Source organism: Rattus rattus, chromosome 6, assembly GCF_011064425.1.
Source record: "Rattus rattus isolate New Zealand chromosome 6, Rrattus_CSIRO_v1, whole genome shotgun sequence".
Classification (NCBI taxonomy): Eukaryota; Metazoa; Chordata; class Mammalia; order Rodentia; family Muridae; genus Rattus; species Rattus rattus.
The window spans coordinates 115,639,220-115,664,768 of record NC_046159.1 but is presented as its reverse complement, the minus strand read 5'-3'; the positions used below and the strand labels follow the sequence as shown (position 1 = coordinate 115,664,768).

The 25,549-nt window shown below is 40.4% G+C and overlaps 1 protein-coding gene across 23 annotated transcripts in view; it reads right to left on the bottom strand.

The window, feature by feature from the left end:
• Nucleotides 1-25,549, bottom strand: part of Cadps2 (calcium dependent secretion activator 2) — a 525,569-nt gene that overhangs the window by 312,404 nt on the left and 187,616 nt on the right. For all 23 annotated transcript variants that reach the window (XM_032906883.1, XM_032906888.1, XM_032906885.1 and 20 more), the window contains exon 3: nucleotides 22,221-22,553. In XM_032906883.1, coding sequence (XP_032762774.1) covers nucleotides 22,221-22,553 — 333 coding nt within the window. The remainder of the gene's footprint in view (nucleotides 1-22,220; nucleotides 22,554-25,549) is intronic.

Genomic DNA, 25,549 nt, shown 5'->3' with positions numbered 1-25,549 from the left:
GGTATCTGTCTAGAAAATTGTCCATTTCCTCCAGATTTTCCAGTTTTGTTGAATATAGGCTTTTGTGGTAGGAGCTGATGAGTTTTTAAATTTCTTCAGATTCTGTAGTTATGTCTCCCTTTTCATTTCTGACTTTGTTAATTTGGACACACTCTCTGTGACCTCTGGTTAGTCTGGCTAAGGGTTTATCTATCTCGTTGATTTTCTCAAAGAACCAGCTCCTGGTTTTGTTGATTTTTTTGCATAGTCCTTTTTGTTTCTACTTGGTTGATTTCAGCCCTGAGTTTGATTATTTCCTGCCTTCTACTCTTCTTGGGTTTATTTCTTTTTGTTCTAGAGCTTTTAGGTGTGCTGTCAAGCTGCTGACATATGCTCTCTCCTGTTTCTTTTTGCAGGCACTCAGAGCTATGAGTTTTCCTCTTAGCACAGCTTTCATTGTGTCCCGTAAGTTTGGGAATGTTGTATCTTCATTTTCATTAAATTCTAATAAGTCTTTAATGTCTTTCTTTATTTCTTCCTTGACCAAGTTGTCATTGAGTAGAGAATTTTTCAACTTCCACATATACGTGGGCTTTTTGTCATTACTGTTGTTATTGAAGACCGGTCTTAGTGCATGGTGATCTGATAGGATGCATGGGATTATTTCTATCTTCCTGTATTTGTTGAGGCCTGTTTTGTGACCAATTATATGGTCAATTTTGGAGAAGGTTCCATGAGGTGCTGAGGGGGTATATCCTTTTGATTACGATGGAATATTCTATAAATATCTATTAAATCCATTTGCTTCATAACTTCTCTTAGTTTCTATATGTCCTTGTTTAATTCCTGTTTCCATGATCTGTCCATCGATGAAAGTGGGTGTTGAAATCTCCTACTATTATCGTGTGAGGTACAATGTGTGCTTTGAGCTTTAGTAAGGTTTCTTTTACGTATGTAGGTGCCCTTGCATTTGGAGCATAGATATTTAGGATTGAGAGCTCATCTTGGTGGATTTTTTCTTTGATGAATATGAAGTGTCCTTCCTTATCTTTTTAAATGACTTTTGGTTGAAAGTCAATTTTATTTGATATGAGAATGGCAACTCCAGCTGGTTTCTTTGGGCCATTTGCTTGGAAAGTTGTTTTCCAGCCATTTACTCTGAGGTAGTCTCTCTCTTTGTCTCTGAGGCGTGTTTCCTGCATGCAGCAAAATGCTGGGTCCTCTTTACATATCCAGTCTGTTAGTCTATGTCTTTTTATTGGGGAATTCAGTCTATTGATGTTGAGAGATATTAAGGAATAGTGATTGTCACTTTCTGTTATTTTCATTGTTAGATGTAGAATTATGTTTGTTGTCTCTCTTTTGGTTTCATTGCAATGAAATTATATTCTTGCTTTCTGTACGGTGTAGTTTCTCTCTTTGTGTTGGAGTTTTCCATCTATTATCCTTTATACATCTGGATTTGCAGAAAGATATTGAGTAAATATGGTTTTGTCATGGAATATCTTGGTTTCTCCATCTACGTTAATTGAGAGTTTTGCTGGATACAGTAACTTGGACTGGCATTTGTGTTCTCTCAGGATCTATATGACATCTGTCCAGGATCTTCTGGCTTTCATAGTCTCTGGTAAGAAGTCTGGTGTAAATCTTATAGGTCTGCCTTTATATGTCACTTGACCTTTTTCCCTTACTGCTTTTAATATTCTTTCTTTGTTTTGTGCATTTGGTGTTTTAACTATTATGTGACGGGAGGAATTTCTCTTCTGGTCCAATCTATTTGGAGTTCTGTAGGCTTCTTCTATGTTTATGGGCATCTCTTTCTTTAGGTTAGGGAAGTTTTCTTCTATAATTTTGTTGAAGATATTTACTGGTCCTTTAAGTTGGGAGTCTTCACTTTCTTCTATACCTATTATCCTTACGTTTGATCTTCTCATTGTGTCCTGGATTTCCTGTATGTTTTGGGCTAATAGCTTTTCGAGTTTCATAGTATCTTTGATAGTTGTGTTGATGTTTTCTATGGTATCTTCTGCCCCTGAGATTCTCTCTTCTATCTCTTGTATTCTCTTGGTGATGCTTGTGTCCATGGCTCCTTGTCTCTTCCTTAGGTTTTCTATATCCAGGTTTTTCTCCCTTTGTGATTTCTTTATTGTTTCTATTTCCATTGTCAATTTGTTCACCTGTTTGGTTGTGATCTTTCAGGGATTTTTGTGTTTCCTCTCTAAGGGCTTCTACTTGTTTACTTGTGTTTTCCTGCATTTCTTTATGGGAGTTCTTTATGTCTTTCTTAAAGTCCTCTATCATTATCAAAAATGTGATTTTAAATCTAAATCTTGCTTTTCTGGTGTGTTTGGATATCCAGTATTTTCTTTGGTGGAGAACTGGGCTCGGATGATGCCAAGTAGTCTTGGTTTCTGTTGCTTAGGTTCCTGCACTTGCCTCCAGCCATTGGGTTGTCTCTGGTGTTTGCTTGTCTTGCTGTTTCTGAGAGTGACCTGACCCTGCTGTAGGCTTCTGTGTCAGCACTCCTGTAGAACTGTTTTCCTGTTTTCTTTCAGCCTTTCTTGAGAACAGGTCTTCTGATTTCAGCTGTGCCAATGCTTCTGGAGACTGTGTTCCAGCTCTAGGCAGGGGCAGGAATCAAAGGGTCCTGCCCCTGATTTCTCATGTAGGTCCTTGCACCTAGCAGGCACAGTTGGCACTATGTGATTCTCTCTTGGGTCTGGACTGTGGGCAGAGGGTAGTCTCCTCTGACTTCTCATGAGTATCCACACTTCTGAGGGTCCATCTCTGTCCCCCACAGTATTCGGGTGCAGGGAGCTGTTTGGCCAGTTCAGTTTGGTCCTGGGCGCAGACCAGAACCTCGGGTACTGAAGGCAGCTGTCTGTTCCTATATCCCTCTGTCCAGAGGCACTGTACAGTTTCCTCTTGGACCAGGGATGTGGGCAGAGGTGTGCAGAAGTGGCAGTCTGTCCTGCAGTCTCAGGATGTCTGCACTCCTGGGTGGTCAGCTCTCTTCCCCCACCGGATTTGGGTGCAGGGAACTGTGGGATGGTATCAGTTCTGCTAAAATACTTCTAATTAAGAAATAATTAAGGATTAGTATGAAGGGAAGGGGGAGATGACTCAGTGAGTAAAGTGCTTATGTGAAGACAGGAGTTCAGGCCCCAGCACATACATAAAAAGCCAGGTGCGGGATGTGGTGATACACACATTTAATCCTAGAACTGGGCAGGCAGAGACAAGAGGATTCCTGAGGTTGGACGGGGGGTCACTTTAGCCAGTCAGCAAACACCGGGGTCAGTGACAGACCACATCTCAAAAAGTAGGTGGAGGCTGACTGAAGAAGAGGACTGAGAGCTGGCATCAACCTCTGGTCTCCACATGTATGCCCACATGTATATCACATATGCAAGTGCACACACATACACACATATACACACATATGAACCCATTCTCAAAAATGAAGTCAAATAGAATAATTCCATTGTTCTTTGAATACTCAGTGCAAGATAAATAGGCGATTTTTGTGCACATCCGAAAGGAAGGATGATGTTCAGGAAACAGAACCATCTGAATACATAGATTACAGACGTGGGCATTGTCTGATGCTGTTGGGACAGCAGCCCTGTTGCTGGGTATACAACTGTTGACTCTGGTTGCAGTGGGATCACAGGCAAATCTTCATTTCGGCAGGATACCCTCTAGTGAAATGCATTTTCTCTAAGTTCATAGTTTCAATATTTTATGTGACAAGAGATTACTTACCTCACAGATGTCTTCCACGGCACCGTGGATAGGGCTTTTAGAGAGCGCCATTCAACCCTGACCATGACAGGTGCACAGGGGCACCTCTCACTTCAGCAATGTCTCTAATTTATATCACACAGACACTTTGTGACTTCAAGTTCCAAATAATTTCACTGACTTGACATATATTGTCAAGAAATGTACTTTGATCTTCCTCACTGTGGGGACGCTATCTCCCCATTCAGAATTCTCTGGGCAGAGAATTCTCATCTTGCCCCTTTAGGGTGTTGTGATCCTATTTAAAGTTACAGGACTAGGATTTTGTAAAATCCGTTTATCCTCACAGAACTGCTTCTGCTTGACAGCTAACCTACAGTTCTTAAAGAAATGGTTTACTCAAAACTAGTGAAGAACCTACTCATAAGTGTTTCTCTGGATGGAGAGAAGCCTCTTGTCTTGTATGCTGAGAAGCTGTGTGATCCTTGGACCCTAACCCACAAGAGGAGCCTCCTCCCTCCTCCAGACCATCAACCTGCCCTCCTAAATCCTTTCTAAGGGAACATCAGGGCCCAATTCTTCTCCTTGTGCATACTCAGTCACGCTACTTAAGTCCATCAACTTTCTCAACACTGTAAAGCAAGCCAAGCTGTAGGCTTTTCAGCAGCTATAAACTTACAGCATCCTAGGAGTCTGTACTCTTAAATAATAAAATAAAAACTGGATAAAATTATATATGAAAATATAATAGCCACAAGAGACGTGAAAAGTGTTAGAGACATTCTGCAATGAAAAAATCTGTACAAGTGGGATCAGGGAGCATTTGGGAACGTAACATTACTGAAAATGCAGAACCTCACTCAACATGTTGATCTCAAACCCTAAACTGTCCCTGTTCAATTTCTCTCTTGTTCTCTGGAGAAGAAAAAGCCCCAGAGAACAGAAATACTTTTGAGAAGTACTGGGTAGGACCAGAAGCCTGCAGATTACCTTAAACATTACCTTAAACAGAGACAATCCTTTTTAAAAATTTATTTTTAATTATGTATATGTCGATATGAGTGTTGGTGCTCACAAGGGCTCCTGAATTCTCTAGGCCACTCTATGTAGGCCAGGGCTGAGAGCTGAACTCAGGTCCTCTGCAAGAGCAGCAAGGACTCTTCGACAATAAACCATCTCCTAAACCTAAGAAATTCTGTACCTTCAGTATGAAGATCACTTTACCAAGCTTCACCCAGCCGATTCTTTACATAGCCTGTGGTATTGCCTTGCCCTTCTAATGTGCTTAAAGCTACCCATAAATTTTTGAATTCATTAAATCTAGTCACATATTGATAGATTATTCTAAAAATGTCCCTTAAGGCATTGTTTAGTAAAGAACACTCTTTGGGATTAAACTGCCGTTGCCAACCAGGCTGACTGTCCTTATATTAATCTTGTTGACCACAAAGAGAAGATGAATAGTTCTATTTTTCTATAGTGACGTCTTTGTATTTGCCAAGCCTAGCATGTCTCACTTCTGCTCCCTGAGAAAAAAAAAGCAATTACAATTTTCTTTAAATATCCATTCCAATTATGGCATATTTTTGCAATTAATTGTATCTCGTTAATTTTCTTACCAGTACGATAAATACAAATTGACTATGATTTATACTGTTATATACATTTGATATTTCCCTTGAAGTTAATTCATAGTGGCGTACTTCATAAATTTTATCTATAAATCTGTTTATTTACACATATTCCTACGAAATAATTGATACAAACAAAATGCTTCTCTAAACTCAACTTACCCGCTGCTTTGCAGTTTATCAAATAGGTTTATAACACTCACTTCTTACTTAATGATGACCAAGTGCAAATGGACGTCTTTAAGGTGGCCTCAAAACAGTGAGCAAAAGATTTTTTTATTATCAAATTATTTTACCTCACCTTTTAAGTCTCGGTCGTTACTCAAAACATGAATTATAAGAATAGAACATCTCTCTACAGATGACTTATTTAGGTTGCTATGTGCTCATTGTCTCAGCCTCCGATTTCTGTCTTGGTTGTTGTCTGTTGCGCTCTACCTCAGAGGGCCACTGCAAGTTATTACTCAGTGAGTTATCGTCAGTTATGGCACAGGGCTTCTCCATCTTTCAACTTCCAGCTCTAGGAGTCAATACGAAGAGTTCTTTCCTTATAGTCATCTCGATATGAATTCAAATTATAAACTAAACTGATCTTCAGCACTAAATCCTCAACGACTTTCTATAGTGGCATAGGAATCTTATTATTATTAATCATAATGGAGTCTCAAGGTGTGAGAGGGAAAGTCTTGGGGGTTGGGAGAGGAAGTGGATGGATGGGAATAAAAACTAAGTAAGGGAGAATGAAACCCCAACACCTTATCCTAGTATTTAGACCCTTGGGTGCTTTGCACCAAGCCACTATTGCAACCTATTATACAGTTGGGTTACCTGCACGATCGATCCATTTTTTAATCAAACATGCACAAACATTTTCCAAACCATGCACTTTGTTGTGCCAACTTCTCCTAGACTGATGCTCTTCTTCCAAACTTTAGTTTTACACAAAAGTCTCCAAGTTATCTGGGAAAACTATCTAAAGTATTTATCAGCAAGCATATTCCACCCAGAGATCTGCTTTCCACAGTGGTCCTGCACTGCTCAGGTATTTACGGTCCCTTCCCCCAGATGCAGTGCGCATGGTTTGCTTTGTATTTACCTCATCCTACTGAAAGGAATGGAATGCATCCATCATTAATGCTGGGATTCGGGCAACTCAATTTTAATGCAAATGCAAAGAAGAATTCCACTTTCATTTGGAAGTTTCCTAGACTCTAAGATCTTCTTCATACTGACTCATTTTGCATGAGGCAACGCCCATGAGAACAAAACTAAAAATCTGTCCTTTGCCTTTTTGATCACTAAAAATTAGATATCAACTTCAAAATAACTATCTTTTTTTTTTTTTTTTGTAATTTCATACAACACAAGAACATAAGGAAATGAAGTTATTACCTGGCTCTTGAGAGCAATGTGTTCCCTGTACGATGTTATCTATGAAAGGATCAGATAACATCCTGTCTGCTACATACAAACCTTTAAAAGAACTCCCTTATATCTACCTCTTAAATTATGCATAAAAATCTGACTCAGAAATAGCAGTTCTGCCACAGATTCCTGTAGAACAGTTCTAAGAGTCTTAAAAATTCATTTCCCAAACCACACTTTCCTTTGAATACGTAAAACAGGGAAAAGATGAATGAGTTAATTAGATATAAAATTACCCTATGTGAACTGAACTAAACTATATTAAATAATGGATCAAAATGTTCAAAGGCAAAAGGCAAGAACATAAGAAATTTAATCTCAAATATTAAAACCATGGGATCTTTGTAGCCTGAAGGATATATATACCTGTTCTATAAGTATACATGCATGTGTATATAGATATCTATGCACACATATACCCGTAAAATAATGTCAAATATAGCTTGGTAAATTTTTTATATTACAAAGATTGCTTTAGAATTTGCATTAATGTTTCATCTTCTAGTACTGGATAAAAGGCTTAGTGGTTAAGAGTACTTGCTGCTCTTCATGGTGATCTAGGTTCAGTTCCCAGCATCGACTTTGGTCTGTTCTCAATTGCCTGTAACTCCAGTTCCAAGAGATTCAATGCCTTCTTCTGGCCTCCATAGGCACCAGGCATGTGCATGGTACCCATATATACAAGTAAGCGTTCACACATGCATTTAAAATAAAAATAAGTCTTAAAAAGATACATATTTTATCAAAATTAAATACCTAATGTTTTCAAGCAAGTATTTGATAGTAATATTTACTTGATAAAATGGTTAAATCTATATTTATATTAATCGTCCTATGGTTGAAGGTTTAACCACCAAATACAATAATGCATGTAGACCTGCTTTTAAGATTAGCGCTGTAATTTCATCATAACTAATAAAAACTAAATATGACCACCACTTATTTGATATTCTCAACTGTCCTTTAATAAATATTATCTCGGTCAGGCCCTGGCACATTCCTACACAATAAAGCTTATTAGTGTCCTGCTTCAGTGATAGAAATCTTCATCACAGACTGGTTTAAGCCACTTTCCTCCAGCCACACAACTGTTAACGGTTGGGCCAAGGTATGGCTTCATGTGTCAGTCTATTTCATACTCCTTAGTTCTGTGTTACAAATATCACCTGTTCTTTGTTTTTCATTATGTATATATATATATAATAGAAAACATATTACATATTACTATACATTAATATATAGAGAAACATAGATGAAATAGTAGATAATGACAGGTTTAGGAGTTATGGTAGAACACCGTACTACTTCAGATTTTTTTTTCTCCTCTCCCAACATCTAGCAAAAAGACAGGGAGGTGGGATATGGGAAACGTTTGTGGAGAAAGTAGGATCTCCCTCGGTCTTAAAAAATAAAGATGTAGGATACACTAGTGATGGAGATGATGTCAGGTAAACTGAAGTATAGGAAAATGAAGCACGATAATGGCTAACACGGCAGTTACACAGTTAACTATTACAGAAGACCTAGCTGTTCTACTGATACAGGGCTATGTAAACATCATGCAAACTCCACACCACTTTACTGAAGAACTAGAAGGAACATTCACACTTTTCTATATGAAGGGTTCTGGAACTATGCCTCCACAAATACCTGCACAGTGAGTTAAAAGCCACACATGGTTCATAGATGGAGCTATACATTTTATTCATTTAGAGTTGCTGTGTCAGAATTATAAAACCACATTAACATAGGAAGTGATGTCATTCTCAGTATTTAACAACAACAGAAGTCTTTCAATTATTTGTACTAAGTTTCAGAAACTGATCACAGCTATTCATCATATAAGATCTTACTAAGGGAATAACTGGTCTGTTCCATGCTATTTAAAGGGGTTAGGACAAAAGAACGTAATTATTTTTTTCTGGTGTAAAACAAAGAAGATTTAAGATATGGCTCACAATATTAAAGTGCTCCAAATGACTACCAAATGTCTATCCCCAAATCTTACCACTAATCACAACTACAAAACTGCATATCCAATTTCATGTGTTCTCTTTATATAGACAGATAACACTTGGATTTCAATATTGGTCACACCAAACTTGATTCCAGGAACTGCACTGAGCAGCCCTGTTTCATGACAATTGCTGCCCCTCAAAGGAAGGCTGGACCAACGCAGGATAACTAGTGGGCTGGAACAACAGCCAGGGAGGTACCATGCTGTGCTTCACATAAAGTTCCATCAGATGAGCATCCACAATCCCCACCCCGGCTGGAATCTGCAGTTTGTTCCTTCCTAGAGAGGCTGGTGATTCAGTGTTTTGATCTAGGTAGATATATAAGAATTGAGTGGAATTCCGAAATAGAATGCAGAGCATAGAAACGGGAGACTGCACAGGCTCCAGGGAGGCCCAGCAGGTCCCGAGTTTTGGAGGCAACAGAGAAGTAAATACAGATCTCTGTTTTGCTTTCAGGATGTGATGCCTCCCACCTCCGCGCTCCCAGCTTCCGCTTATGAGTACTACGCCCCAGGCGGTAACACTGATCTGGAAGGATACCGACACTTTCTGAGGTAGAGCTTATCTGGAAGTCAGTAAAAACCCTCGAGGCTGTCCTGTCTAGGGCCCTTATCGCTCTCTCCACTTCCAAGCTGCCATGAAATAAGTGACTCTCCTGAGCCAGCCACTTTGCCCCCTTGCACTCTGTCAGAGCACCTAGGGCCAAGAGAGCGTGGGTGGAGGGAGCTCTGTGAAAGAAGAGTCTGATTGGCATTTCCCGGTGTTTCTGCCAGGAATTTTGCTTTGCAGAAATGCACAAGTGATCACTACAGAACACTTGTCTCAGAAGCAAGGCCTTTGGACCTCGGTTGTCGGGAGAATCTGGAAGGATCGGAGGCATGGGCGAAGGAAGCTCACGGATGCTGTAAGCCGAGCTGAACAGATGATACTGGTGGGAGCTCCGAAAGCTCATGGCAATAGAAGCAACCACGAGTTTCCTGTGGACGTTGGACGAAAAGCCACTTGTGTTACATTTGGGCAGAGAATCTGTCCTCATGTTTCCCTCTCCTGAAACGTGAACGGAAGATGACGTTTAAACTGATTTGAGGTGGAAGAGGATCCTGTAGTATTTTGTAGAATTCAGACTGTGGTGTGGTTATGGATGATTGCTCTTTGATTACTAAGATTCAAAACAACGACAACAACCAAAAGGCCTGAGACAATGGGAAGTGAAAGGTATCGATTTAAAAATATACAGTATGACTAGAAAAGAAATGAGTGAAACCATGAAAATATATTGTTATAGACACCGGTGCTATTTTTTAAAAACCTGAGTTACTTTATAGTGGGACAATTAGAAATGATCCTTTAAGGCTAGGCCCTAAACACAAACCCCAGGGCATAACATTATATAAAACTGCTCATTTTAACAAACTTCGTTGAGGAGAAAACTCCCTGATTCTTCCTGATCCTTCAAAGAAATACGAGGAACTGTAGTCTTGAGTTCATCCACCCAGGCCCTCAGAAGCCACAGCAGCAACTATCCAAGGAGACTTGTGACCAACTAAGTGGTATTCACTTGAGTCTTTTCTTTTCCTGCAGCCATATAGAATGTGTGACAAGGCCATGGGGACTTACCATGATTTCAAAGGGAGGTTTTGCGATTTAGACAGTGTGGAACGGGATTAGATTTCCTACAAAGGCCCCTGAGAAAGGATGGAGTGAGAAATTGTGAAAGTGAAGTCTAGGCTGCAGTGGAGGCCCTAAGAATCTAGAGAAGCTACAGGGGAAATGTCTACTCTCTCCTGAGAGAGAAAACATGGAAGGCCTGTGGGAGCTCACACCGGAAGACCACCTTCCCTGGATAGAAGGGAGTTAAGAGTTACAGCATTCGGTGGGTACCATAATGCACTTCGTCTTGTTCTGATCTGATCCTTACTTCTGATCCCGCTATGTCTCACTTTGCCAATTAAAATATTTGCTCTGTATCATGTTATGTTCTGTTATGTTAGAAGTGTGCACATTATTCTTTGATTTTTTTTTAATAGATGCCCACGGCTAAGAGCTCGCCTTGTGTCTCTGAGGAGACTTCACATTGGACCTCTGAGTAGTGATGGGATTGTTAAAGCTCCAGGAGATCTTAGATTTTCCATTCTAAGAGAGGAAGGCTCTGTTCGTGTCCAGGGGGTACATTGCTGTTATTTGAATATGAAATACCCTCCCAGCAGCTTATGTTTTGAACTTGTTTTTCCAGCTGATATTTTTGAGGCAGAAGCCTGGACTTTACTTGTTATGTAGTGGGGGTGCTGAAGGCAGATCCTTTGGGGCGACTGATGCTTGGACCCTGACTGTTCTGTCTGCTTTCTAGTTTTCATGAAGTAAACCACTGTACTTAACCGTACACTGTGTTTGTTCACTGTGATGTTATGCTCGAGCACACAGGCCAAATCCTCTGAAATATCTAAGTTGCATCTGTGATGCATTTGTACCACAGTGTTCTGATATACCCACAGCTAAAACAGGAAACTGGAACATGGACAGATTGCTTACTGATTAAATGTGAGTTTTCAGTTCTTCGCCTTCTCTTCTGTTTAACAAAATACATGACCCATCCCTACAGGTAAGTTGAGGACGGGCAATCTTTCTGTAAGCCACAATCCAAGTAACTTTTTGGAATCCCACTTTGTTCCTGTCATTGCTTTGCTATCGCTTTGGCCTTGCTGTCTGTCACAGGTAAATTCTAAGCTCTTCCGTCAAAGTGTTTGACTCCTTAAGTTCATCTCTTACTTCTCTAGAAATTCATACAGCATACCTTCCTAACTTATTACGATCTGCATAGTTAGTTTTCATCACTCTGACCAAATACCTAAGAGAAAATAACTTAGAAGGAGAATTTGTTTCCTGGTTATAGTTTGTTTCAGTCCCTGGTAACTTAAATTAATGTTCAAGGAGATCCTTCCCCTCGTGGGAGAAGAGTAGCAGAGAGAGGCAGGGGTTTCTAAGGAGAGCTACAGCCCTCAGAGATACACCCCAGCGACCTAATTCCTCCAGTGAGGTACTGGAGTTCCTAGAGCTTCCCTAAATAGTGCGACTGGATAAGTACTTAACACTCAACCATCGAGCGGCCACAGGGGGCATTTACTGTTCATTCACATAAAATGGAAGCCGTCCAGTCCCTGGCACATTTGTCAATGCTGTTTTGTTTTTGTTTCCTTTTGTTCAGTTTGGTTCTTGCCTGTTCACTTGTTTTTGTTTTCAGAAATTACGTTTCTGTCCATCTTGTACAATTCAGAAACTCCCACCTTTTACAAACCTTCTAGAGGAGTGATTCAGCCATTCAGAGCGTCCAGCTGCTGGGAGTCTCACTCCTTCTTCTATCCTTCGTGGGCATGCATGTGGCATACTCTCACGGATGCATGCATTCGTGAAATTTTAAATTATCTTTCAAAAATAACCTGTCAAACTGAGTAAAACTCAATACAGCAGCCGACGTTTCCACATTGTTATATCCCCTCTACTTCTTCAAAACATGCCCCTTACTCCCAGACAGGTAAATAAAGCCATAGAGCAAAACCCTAAGGTGGGATTTTTGGGGCGAGTTCCTCTGCACTCGGTTTGCATCAGCATCACCAAGGAAGTGCAACTCTTGAGCCCATGTATATAAAATGCTGGACTTAGTCTGAGGGCGCACAGCCTCAAGGAGTTTTCAAAGCTGTTTTGTCCTATCATTTACACAGAACTGAAGAAACCCAAAGAAACCCATGGATGCAATTCAAAATCAAATTAGGATTCTGTTATTAATGTCTTCATGTTAGACACACACACACACACACACACACACACACACACACACACACACACACACAAACACATACCCCTTACCACAGTACAGAAAAGTGTACTAATATCTGTTTCCTGATTACATGAAAATACCTTGAGGGAAACAACCAAATCTTAGTCATGTATCACACATACGTGTCATTTTAATTCTGCAGTATATAAACATCTCCATTAAAAGAATAACAGTATCCTTAGGGCGGCAGACACAGCTCACTGGTTAAAAGCACTGCTCTTGGAGGGGACTAGGGTTTGCTTCCAGGAAATCACATGGTAGCTTACAACTATCTGCAATTCTAGCTCCAGGAGATGTGATGGCTTCTTCTAGTTCTACGGGCAGGAGTATACACGTGTGTGCATATGTGCATGCTGCACTTATGAATATATCTACATATAATAAAAAGATAACTAAAATATCCCCCTAGCCTTCATAATACCAAAAAATGTACTCTCAGAGAAGACATTAATAATATACCATTTTTTAATAGCTTAAAAAGCACCTAGTGTTAAATCTAATTAAAGAACTGAAAGAGTGGATGGTAAGAAATCATTAAAAAGACATTAGATGATGGAAAAAATGTCCTTTGTTTTTGAATGGGTAGAATTAATATGAAAATTAATGTAGAGAGTTAATGCAATATCCATAAAAATTCTGATGTCATATCCCACAAATCTAGAAAAGATAACCATGCAGAACCACGAAAGAACACAATTAGAAGTCCCACGATACAATGCCTCAAATTGTACCGCAGAACTACAATGGCGACTTTGTTATAGAATATTTTCATTAACATAATCATGTAGCATAGAGTCATCATTCCTTCCTGTGTCTGAAGCAGTACTCTCTCTCATTAGCAGTTGAGAGAAGCAACAGGTAGATTAGCAAAAACATCTCTCTCAAAGCATTGCTGTAAAAGAGTCCCATCCGCCTGTAAGTGTGTCTTCAGTTTTAAAACTGGAGAAGTTGAAAACATATTCTAACAGCAATAGGCAGGGCCTAGGCAAAGAAGAAAAGCAAAAACATGGGCAAGAGGAGCTGAAATTCTAGAAAGGAAAAGCCCATTTAACAGAACATTTTAAGGAGAAATATTAAGGGATGCTTCTCATTTTATATTTTAGGACACTGTTTTCATTTGGTAGCTTGCAACCATCTTGCTTTAGCTGGGATTCTAGGTGTAAGCCACCAAGCCAAAAGCACCCAGCATGTAAGACAGCAAGCAAGACAGCAAGCAAGACAACAAGAGGAGTGCAACAAAGCAAGGACCAAGTCTTGCTGTACAGCCCAGGCTGCCCTCCAGCTCAAGATCATAGCCCAGGTTCTCTGGTGCAGGTGACATGAGAGTACACCACCACACCCGGCAGCAATAACGTTTGAGTGGCCATACCATATGTTGACCCAAATTAAGAAATAAAAATGTATAGTTAACTGATGTACATTTGTACAATTTGATTTATTTACATGGCTAAAAGAGGAAAACAGTTTTTAGAGAGGAAATGTACTGAGTATTATTAACCAGAGACTCAAATTCACTTAATGCAGACTCATCTGATTTATAGTATCAGGGCAGTCGCACAGAAAAAATAAATAAACATATTTATAAGTATTTATAGTTACTTCAATTATAAATTTTAGCATTTTAAATTCATTTAAATCAAACTCATAGTCAAATTTATGCTGTCAGGAAATTCTGTAGAAAAGAAATAAACATAGTCATAAGTATTTGTAGGTATTTCAATCATCAATTTTAATATCTCAAAAGTGGAAAAAATAAAATTTATTTCTGAGGTGTGAGTCATACTTAAGCATTCTAAGTATTTTGACTTTTCAAATTACATAAAACAAAAATACCTCTAAGTCATTGTGATTTCCTCATTCATATTTTTATTTTAAAAGTTATCAAGTATAACTACATAAAATATGCATATATTTCTACTGAAAACTACGATTACTTTTGAGTTGTGATTACGTACTGTCTAGTATTTGATGTTGGCCTAAAATAAGTGAAAAAGGAAGATGGTGGCCGTGAAGCCCAGCTCCAATCTTAAGGGCATTTCTCTTGCCCTTCACTGTTCTTTACAGGCTGTGAACTGAAGTGTTCCGAAGTTTTAATGCCCCATGGTTTCTGGGCTTCTAGGAGGAAGTCCTTTCCATGGGGAAAAAGCCAGCACACACAACAATTATTTAATTACGTATGTGAAGCTTTATACCCACAGCCCAAATCTAAAATACAAATTACTCTCCAAACCTTAATCCTCAAAGGTTTTGGAAGCTTTTTAGAGAAATGGAATCATAAACAACGAAATTTTAACAACTCACAAGTAATTCTGGCTACCACTTTAAAACATTCAGGCAGTTCTACAATCTTCTTAATTCTCCTCCAAGTTCTCAGACTACAAGGGATTCTGGTGGGGGAGGGGATATTACGAGATCAAGATCTCAATTAACTTTGCTTTGACTTTTGGGTAAATCTAGGTGAGTCATTCTATTCGGTTAATGGAATGAGATTATGAAACATTGATGAAGGTTGCTTTTGGCAGAAAAGATTAGGATCTAGATAGCTGCAAAATTGACTTACTTAATCCTCTTTAAATCTAAATACAGAGGCAAAAGGATAAGAATTGCAATGAGTATATACAGTACTAGGTCTTGTAGGGCTGCAAGTCTTTACATGTCCTTAGTCCCCCATGTTAACGTCATCGAGAGCCATGCTCCCACCTCCTGTCCTGCAAGCTGTGCATGCTGGTCTCTTTGTCCAGGAAATAGTGGCAATTAAACAAAATTCTCATTTTGATAAACTTCTTTATGACATGTCTAAACATTATCCTGCCCTCCTCAGTCTCTGCGGAATGGGGCCACGAAAGGAGTTACTACACCACGACGGCATTTACAAAGGCACGCTTTCAAAAATCAAGGCTGGCCAACATCTAGATCTGTCACTGTGCTCTCATTTCACACGACTCATGGAGTATGTTTTCTATATTTCAAGCATGTTTCTGGACGATGAGCTTACTAATTAATTTTAGCATGCTGTAATTAGCTTATGTCACATTTAAAAATAATCATTATAGATGCATGGATTTCTGGTTAAAGAGAAAACGGTTGATTAATACCACTTAATACCATTTTTGTTAAGCTGCTTGAAATAAAATTGTTTAGTGATTTAGACTGTAAGGCGCATATTTCTAATATCCTGTAAAAGAACAGGGATGTTACTTGAAGCTCATTCATTTCTGGAATGTTCTTCTGAAATTAGACTTTGGGCTGACAGCTTACTCTTTGTCCTTACAGTGAGTGCATTTGCTATGCTGGGCCACCTAAATCCTGGCTAATGATTTAGAGCTATAGAGCTACGATGAGCACTTTGGATTTGTTGCATGGATGTGTGTAGGGGGAAGTGCTGATTCCCTAATTGGTTCTTGATTGTGTCAATAAAAAGGCCTGGAGCCAATTGCTCGAGTAGGAAAGGATAGGAGGGACTTCCGGATCCCAGGAGGGAAAAAAAATGAGGGAGCGTGAGAAGGGGAGAGGAGGAGAGGGGGAGAGAAGGAGAGGGGGGGGGGGGGGAGAGAGAGACAGAGAGAGAGAGACAGAGAGAGAGAGAGAGAGACAGAGACATGGGGAAAGAGCAAGAGCTATTTATGCCCAGGTTCTGGAAGGAGAAGCATGGAAAAACCTTGTAAGATATTGGGGTAGCTAAAACCAGCGGCCTCAGCCACCAGTGGAGGCCACTGATACAGACTAGCTGATACGGTTAGGGCCGGAGATTTTGCGCCCACCAATTGTGCTATCTGACAAGTTTTAAAATAATAAAGCTGCCTGCGTGTTCTTCATCTGCAGAGCAAAGCTGGGCAGAACAGGAGAGAAGCCAGGGGTGGTAGCCGGTGACTTGGAGAAACTAGCCCGGAGGAACAAAAGAAAAGCCGAGAGGGAGTCAGCGCGCTGTGGAGGGTCGCCATCTATCCTGGGCGGAGCTAAATGGAGCAAAGGGAACTGGGAGAGGCCAGAGAGAGGGTCGAGCTCCCAGGAAAGTCAGTAGCTTGGTTTTTAAAATTATATGCAGCAACAGATGTGAACAGACACTATCCTCAAACCAAATGACAACTGGTGTTAACATTATAACATCTAATTTCTGATAGTGTTTAGATTATTATTTCTTAGATTCTACAATGAGTACATATTATATACATGTATTTTTTAAAAGAACAATTAAGTACCTATTTTTTATTTATACCATCCCAGACTTGGTCTGTTGAGCATGGTATGCTATATCTCCTACCTTGGTGTTTCAGGAGTTTGCTTAATGCCTTAATTCTGCTAATTAGTAAGGTTCTTACCAGAAGTAATGTTCATGGCTGTGCTTTTTAAACACTAGCTTCCTGAAGTTTTAAGCCAGATGCTACCCTGCAGCTGTGGGACAGAGGATCTGACTAGGTGACTTCTAGCAGGTGTCAGGAGGCAGTGGTGGCAAAGGCCTCCTCTCGTTCCAGACCTTTCTATCTCCACTCTCCTGACCCTGGAGACCCATGGCTGCTCAGATCCTGCACATCTCCCTGAACAGCTGTGTAATCTGAATTTCTGACCATAAAGTATATAATATGTTTTCATTATTTTCTACTGGTTTATTGCTAGCAAAAGAACCCAAGAGATTATGCAGGAACAAGCAAAACTAAGACTGTGACACCCATCAGGAAGTTCAGACCTTCCCTGACACACAGGAAGAGGAAATCAGTCTCTGGGACAGAGGCCTACAGGCAGGCTCCAGCAGCTTGCTTAGATGAGGTCCCCTCTGTGCTCTCCAAACCTAACACTTCTCTTTCCAGAATGTTCCTTAAAACACAATAAAACAAATAAAACACAAACTGTGTCCTGTGTCTTATGCCTTGTTGGATGACAAAGCCAAAACCAAAAAATTATAGAACACACATACACTTAGTCTCTCTCTCTCTCTCTCTCTCTCTCTCTCTCTCTCTCTCTCTCTCACACACACACACACACACACACACACACTACACACATGTACATACACACACTATACACACGAACACACGGTGGGGGAAGAGGGAGAAATGGGCATGTATGCATGTGGTTCACCTGCAGAAAAGAGAATCTATTTTGTTTTTTAAACTTATTTTATAATTTCTGTAAATGAATTCCACAGGAAAACTTCCCCCATGAGGATAGGTTCTTATAATTTCTTTTTGGTTTTTATTTATTTTAATGACTAATCTCCACCCTTCTTCAATCAAGAACTCAAAAGAATTCTATTTTTCATCTCAAACATATTAAATAAAACAATTTAGATATCACCACTCCCATTCTTACGAGCAAAGACTGAACAAATAGAAAAACCAGAGAGAGAGAGAGAGAGAGAGAGAGAGAGAGAGAGAGAGAGAGAGAGAGTGTGTATGTGTGTGTGTGTGTGCATGTGTGCGCATGTGCGTTAGAGATCCAAGTACCTGGGAAAACCACTAATCCAAAATATAAAAAGACACACATTTGAAGAGTACAGTATTTGAATGAGCATGCCGGTAGAACACACTTTTTTTTTTTGTATTTTTGACAAATTGCTAAAGCTGAATCCAGAGAATAAGGAAGCTCCTGATTTCACTGACGTCCCTCTAGTAATGCAGATCCAATAAAGTGTCCCATGTAGCCATGAGAGGCAGAGTAGAAGACTTTTTCTAAATTTATCAGATCCTTCTCCCAAATCTAGAGAAAGGTTTTGCCAAACAAAACATCGCTTTCCTGAATCATCTACTGGAGAAATAAAACCCAGTCCAGAAAAGCCCAGTGGTCATGGTGTGCAGAGCCTAAGAGAATACATTGTGAGGTCTGTAGTCAGAGAAGGAATTAAGGCCTTTTGAGGTAGAAGGGACGGCTCCCCTGGACAAGAAACAGAAGCACAAAGGTTCTATGTCACAGAGACAGAGGTCCGCCAAAATATTTAATTAGATTAAAGGACGACCCTTCCCCCTTTTCAGCACGTTGCTATGGATCCATCTCCGACATCACAGAGGAAGAAAATTCAGTCTCTGTGAAGTACTTCGGGGAGCCCATAGTCAAGGATAGGAATAAAAGCAAGCCCGGGTGGAGGAGGAGGTAAAGAACCATACCACACACTGTTAAACCATTTCCTAGTAGTAAGATTCCCTGTCTTCAGTTATGTCCCCAGTGAAAATCCTACCAGGCACGGTGACACAGTAAAACCAATCATGGTGAGTGAATGAATTGTTTGCAGGGTTAAGGTGACATAACACATTATTAATTATTAATTTATTCATCTAACATTATTCAAAAATAACTGTTGCAAAATAAGGAACAAGAATAGGATGCAGAAATTAAGAGAAATAGACTTGCACAAAGGTTAAATAAATATAAACATATGTATATTATAGGAAAAGGTCACCTCTAATGCAATGGTCACACAATGTCCCTGGTTAAACTGTGTCATAAACAAACCCCAAAGTCATGAGCCTGGAAGAGAGACGAGTAGAGACTGGAGAAGCCTGCTGGAGACAAGAGGGAAGTGAGAGAATATGGGGAAGAGAGTAAATAAAATATATAATAAACATGTAGAAGTAATCAAAAAAATTAGTTAATGAAAATGAAAATCAAAACACAACCAATCGTTTGAAGCTTCTATGACCATAAAAAACAGTACAAGCCAACCCACGGTCAGATTAACACATTTCTCACCCGAAAGCCTTATTAGGTCAGATCATATCAGCAGACAGAAAATACCTAGTTTTTCTACAACAAGGAAAGATGCATGTAAAGGAATGTAAAAGACATCTGAACCAGACAAACTTGTCAAACAAGAGGATATAATAAATAATTACAACTATTTATATGCTGAAAGTCTCAAAGGAAAAGTTGAAAACAGAAAGTGCTAGAAATATAAAAGCATTTTAACAGCAATAAAGAACAACTTGCTCATAATAGAAAAGTTAACTTTTTAAAACAAAAATCAATACAAATCATTGAATGACTATATTATATCATAATCAAAATGAATTACACCAGTACAACATGAGATTAGAGGACAACTGTGAGACCACTGCATCACAGGGAAGCTAGCCTGGACTAACAGTCTTCCAGGGTCATATGAGGGAAGTCTTAGGTTATTTTAAGATCTACAATGTATAATTTAGAAAACCTACTAAATATATTTAAGAGCTGAAAACATGTAAGGGCTACATCAAAAGAAGATAGAAAATTGCAAGAATGTAATTATTAAAAATGACAGTAGACAGAAAATGAGAGAGACAAAAGAAAATGGCAGAAAACGGCAACAGATTATATTATTTAAGGCACCTGTAGCAATCACTTTAATTAGGAGTGGTCTACAGGGGCTGGAGAGATGGCTTAGTGGTTAAGAACACTGATTGCTCTTGCCAAGGTCCTGAGTTCAATTCCCAGCAACATGGTGGCTCACAACCATTGGACTGAGAACAGGGTCCCCAATGGGGGAGTCAGAGAAAGAAATGAAGGGCAACTCCATATTAAGAACAACAATATCAACCAATCAGAGCCCCCAGAGCTTTTACCAACCAAAGAGTATACAAGGAGAGATCCATGCCTCCAGCCGCATGTATAGCAGAGGGTAGCCTTATCCGGCATCAATGCTAGGAGCGGTCCTTGGCCCTGTAAAGGCTGGATGCCCCAGTGTAGGGGAATGTCAGGGTGGGGAGGTGAGGTGTGGGAGGGTGAGCGGGTGAGTAGGCGGATGAGTAGGTGGGGGAGCATCCTCATAGAAGCAGGGGATGGGGAATGTAATGGGGTTTCTGTTTCCAGAGGGGAAACTGGGAAAGGGGATAACATTTGAAATGTAAATAATGAAAATATCCAACAATAAAAACGGAAGAATGAAAAAGTAGTGGTCTACACACAGCATTGAAAGACAAAGCTATCTGGGTGGTCCTTAACAAGACAAGGCAAAACAAAGCAAGCAAACAAGGAACAAGCTTTCAAGACCCAACTACATTCTAAAAGATAATTATGTTACAAGTCAAAAGTAGAAAATATCCACCATGCTAATCCTAATCATAGGGACCCTGCAACGACCTCACTTAGTTTAAGACAAAGGAGGCTTTAGAGAAAGAACAAAGGACAGCACGGTAAAGGATGCAATCGTACAAGAAGACAGAACAGCCCTGCATACGTGAAGTAAATTCTGAAGGAGCTGTATGTAAATATAAATTCAGTATCGTGTTAGTGATTTGAATTGGAAGTGCTGTGTACTACAAGCCACGGGAGAAAGATTAGCAGCTCCACACCACAAAGGTAAGAACACTCTAATGAAGAAGACAAAGGAGTTTGCATTAAACCTGCACTACATGGAATTATATTTTATAGGCCTGCCACAAGGGGTAGAAATTGGAATGTACAGTCACGTGGGAGGTCCTGCAGCTCCACTGCATTGGCAACATGGAAAGCAGTTTGTTCAGTTTTGTTTTCTGTAATCTAGTGAGACTTTTGATACATTCTCACTAAGTAGCCACAGAATGACTGGAGTTCAATTTTACTACATAGTGAAGCTCACCAACATTCGCCATACAAAAGAACCACCGTGGGCTGTGGGTCACACAGTCTTCATCCAACATGTCTGTTACTCGGTAAGATTTATGATCTAATGTGTGATTTATGGTCGGCCTCCACTATCAAACCACCTCCTGGTTTAATGACCCAGTAAAATCAATTATCGTGAGTTCATGAACTGCCCATAGAATGAAGGTGACACAGTACTTTATTATTAATTAATTCTTTATTTACCTAAGTTATCCATAAATTGATGATGCAAACTAAGGGACATGGATAGGATCCAGAAATTAAGTGAGATTAAATTTGCAAAAAAGGTTAAAATAAAAACGTATGGTTAAAAATAAATATATGCATATTGTAGAAGTGCGTTTCTTAATGCATGTTAAAATGGCAGAATTCTGGCGATCTGAATTGCATATTAGGGCTTAAATAATGTATATACCCAAAATGAGCAAAAATCCTAGGAATATATTATTAGACAAATCATCCTACCTAAAAATGAAAAACCTGAGAAATTTTTTTTTACAGTTTTCCATATGCGCAACTTGAATAACAACTTAAGGGAAAACATTATTCTGTTACCATTGCTTTAAATCAGCCAGTTTAACGATCATCATCGATTTATTTCTTCCAGGCCAAGGTAAAGAAAAATTTGAAACTTCAATTACTTCCATAATAATAAAGGTTTGACTAGCCTCAAACCTTGATGACGAATTATTCTGCACTGAGCACCACTAGCTCATATATACTGGGGACACTGCTTAGGCAGCAGATGACAGTCACTTTTATATTCAGGGTTTGCCCTATATATGCCCAGTAACCACACCCTGATGTCCTTTTGGAGCAGCCGCGATACTGACATTCTTTTCTCTCCACCCAGCCTCTTTCAAAGCTTCTTTCAAATGATCGCTCTTTTTATTTATTAAAAATAAATAAATTAAAATTCGGCCTCACTCAACCCTTTGAGGAAACTGGCAGATGCAGAGCACCTCTCCCTAGGGTCATAACCGGGCAATGTCCCTTCCATGCGTCAGACACGGCGAGGGGAGACATCGGGATACTCACCTGGCATGCGTTATAGAGTAGCTGGTGTTCCAGTTTCTTAATACCCAGAATCTGCTGGAACATTTCATAGAGCTGCTCCTTACTCAGAATAAGCTCAGACACAGCACTCAGGGTCATCCTGTTCGGCTGTTTGCACAAATCTTCTTCTCCCCTGTAGATGGCGTCGTATTTGGCTATCCATGAGCTCAGCACCGTCTCTTTGCTCAGGCCATCTATTTCTGGCAAACTACGCACGCGCTTTTCTATGTTCTTCTTAAACACCTCTCGGAAGTCATTAGCACAGCATCCTCCACTCTGAACCATTCTGGCCACTCGGTCGCTCTTCAGGAAAACCTGTAAAACAAAAATCACACATCTGTAATTAGGCATGGCCGTCAACACCTATGCTTTGAGGGCACCTAGCCACGACTCCAAGGTTCCACCATGGCTCAAGACGTTGTATAACACAGCTATAATATAATACATGGTAACTTATGAGAGGAGACCAAGATCTCTAAAAGGTTGAAAGGCTGAGAGAGGCAGTAAGCTGTTCTGAGGGAATTACGAGATAACCTACATATATTTTCAACCTGAAGGTTAAGGACTCAGAGGTAAAAGGCTCCTCTAAAATGGAGGCCCAGTGGAGTTCTGGCTCTGTCCTTCTGCAGCCTGAGAACAACACAGTGCTAAGACAATGGTCTAGGAAGAGTCATTCACTTAGAACCTCCCAGTTCCAGAACTCCTTGTTCCTGTCTCGCCAGCCATCCACCTCCCTCACCTCACTCAAATGGTAAGAAAGTAGCTGGAAATATATGGCCAACTTCTGTATGTTTACTTGGAAATTCCGGGTAACTCTTACACAGGAGGGTTTGGAGACCAACAGTTCTGTAGAAGTGCCCTTAAAATAAATAAACATCCTATGTAACTGTTAACCCAAAGTTCTTCATGGCTCAGAGGTCAGGCTTCTTGTCCCTTTCTCTGACCCCATTAGCTCCCCAGCTTCTTAACCCTTGTCTCATAGCTACAGGGATGCAAGGAGGTGGATCATCTGTAAGATATATAAGCATATTGACATGTGAATCCGACCATCTTGTCATGGATACTAATCAAATGACACTGCTAATTTTCCTGTTTTCTTCTTCATATGTGACACAAGCTTTGACCAGAGGAGTCTGAAAAACTAATGCAGTTACCATGCATTGAACGCTGCTGTTGTGCTTCTAGGACAAAAATATCAATTGAAAGTTACTTTGTGTGTGTGTGTGTGTGTGTGTGTGTGTGTGTGTGTGTGTGTGTGTGTGTGTGTGCATAAGCATATATATGCATGCATGCCTATGGGGTTGTGAGCACCAATTCCTATCTATAGACAAGAAGAGGATATGAGGAATCTTTTTTATGTTAATTTAGTCTTCTTTTTTACTTTTCACTTTATATCCTACTCACTGCCCCTCTCCTGGTCACCCCCTCCCACAATCCTTCACCCATCCCCCATTCCCTTCTCCTCTGAGTGGGTGAGGGCTCCCCTGGGTATCCCCCACCCTGGTACTTCAAGTCTCTGCAAGGCTAGGTCCTTCCTCTCCCACTGACACCAGACAAGGCAGCCCAGCTAGATGAACATTTCCCACGTACAGGCAACAGCTTTTGGGATAGCGCCTGTTCCAGTTGTTTGAGACCCACATGAAGACCAAGCTGCACATCTGCTACATATGTGCAGTGAGGCTTAGGTCCAGACCGCGTGTCCCTTCCCATGGGCAAGCACCCATCCCTGACACTACTAATGAGACTCTGTAGTTACTCATATTGGGCTCTGAGAGGCCCCACCCAGCAGCTGACTCAGACAGATGCAGACACTCACAGCCAAACAGTGGATGGAGCTTGGGGACTCTTGTGGAAAAATAGGAGGCAGAATTGCAAGCCCCAGAGGAGACAGGAACTCCACAGGAAGACCAACGGCGTCAACTAACCGGGACCCTTGGGGCTCTCAGAGTCTGATCTGAGGAATCTTTATTACTCTCCACCTAGTCTTCTGAGGCCAGGTCTCTCCCTGTACTTGTGGATTTTGTTTTCATAGTTATGTTGGAAACCAGCCAGCTCCAATTATCCTCTGAGGCCTGGTGTCTCTGTGAACCTACCTACGGCTTTCACTTTTAGTTAGTCTGGAAGCTCACAAGTTCCAGGGATCATGTCTCTATTGAACCTGGGCACTGGGATTACAGGTATTCAGGGAACCCCGGGAACCCCTGGCTTGTTATGACCGTGCTGCGAGCATTCTTGACTGCTGAGTTACATCTCCAGCTCCCTGAAACGGCAAGTTTCCTTAAAAAACTCGTACATAATGACTAAGTACTCGTACAGGTAGGACTGTACCATTGGACCGCCTACCACACCTGTCTGTATATAAACCAGTTACAAATACGTTCTACACATGTCAGGTGACTCACTTGTCCTTCTGCCTTACTATCTGGCAGATGTGGCCACCTGGCCCCCAAAGTTTCCTCTCTTGAGCCATTCACAAAAGCTGCTCTTTTTTCCTGTCTCAGTCATTGTCACTTAGATGCTTGACTCGTATGCTAAAGCATTAGTAACTTCTACCTATGGCAACCGCATATATAATACCTACAAAAAATGTGTGCTATCTCTCCACAGCTCTAGATCACTTGTGATTAGAAAGTCCCTGTTACCGTGCGTTTTATGTCTCCAAGCCAAGACAAAATGTATCTAAAGAGGCAGAAGAACAATTGTGGTTTGTACCTTTATTCCTAGGACACAGGAAGCAGAGGTAGGGGGATCACCAAGGCCAATTGTGTAGTTAGTTCAAGGATAACTCGGATTAGAAAGTATAACCCTTGTTTTTATAAAGGAGTGAAACGAGTGATGCCTTTAATAATTCTGGGTCAGGGAGAAGGAAACCCAGACATTCAATCATATATTTTGTCTGGAAATGACATTTCTTGAGTACTCATGGGAATGTCATGATTTCTCTTCTTTCTCTTAACTAATGCCGCTTTGCTCATGAGGCATTGACAGTATTTACTGAAGAAATTCTGTAATTATGCCTTAAACATAGAAATCACATAATCATATCATAGCTACCAATTGTTACAGATTTGGTCTAATGGTGAATACATTATGTTAATTTGGTCATCAAAATTGCATGAAATCGGCACATATGACACTGAGGGACCCTGTCCCTGGTTGGTTTTGATTGGTTCATAAAGTTGCTGGTGGCCAATAGCTGGGCAGAGAGACAGAGGCAGGACTTTAGGATTCTTGGGCAGGGACTGAAGGAGGAGCAGTAAGAGAGGTAGCTATTGGCCAGGAGAGGAGTAGAGGCCATGCTTGAAAGACGA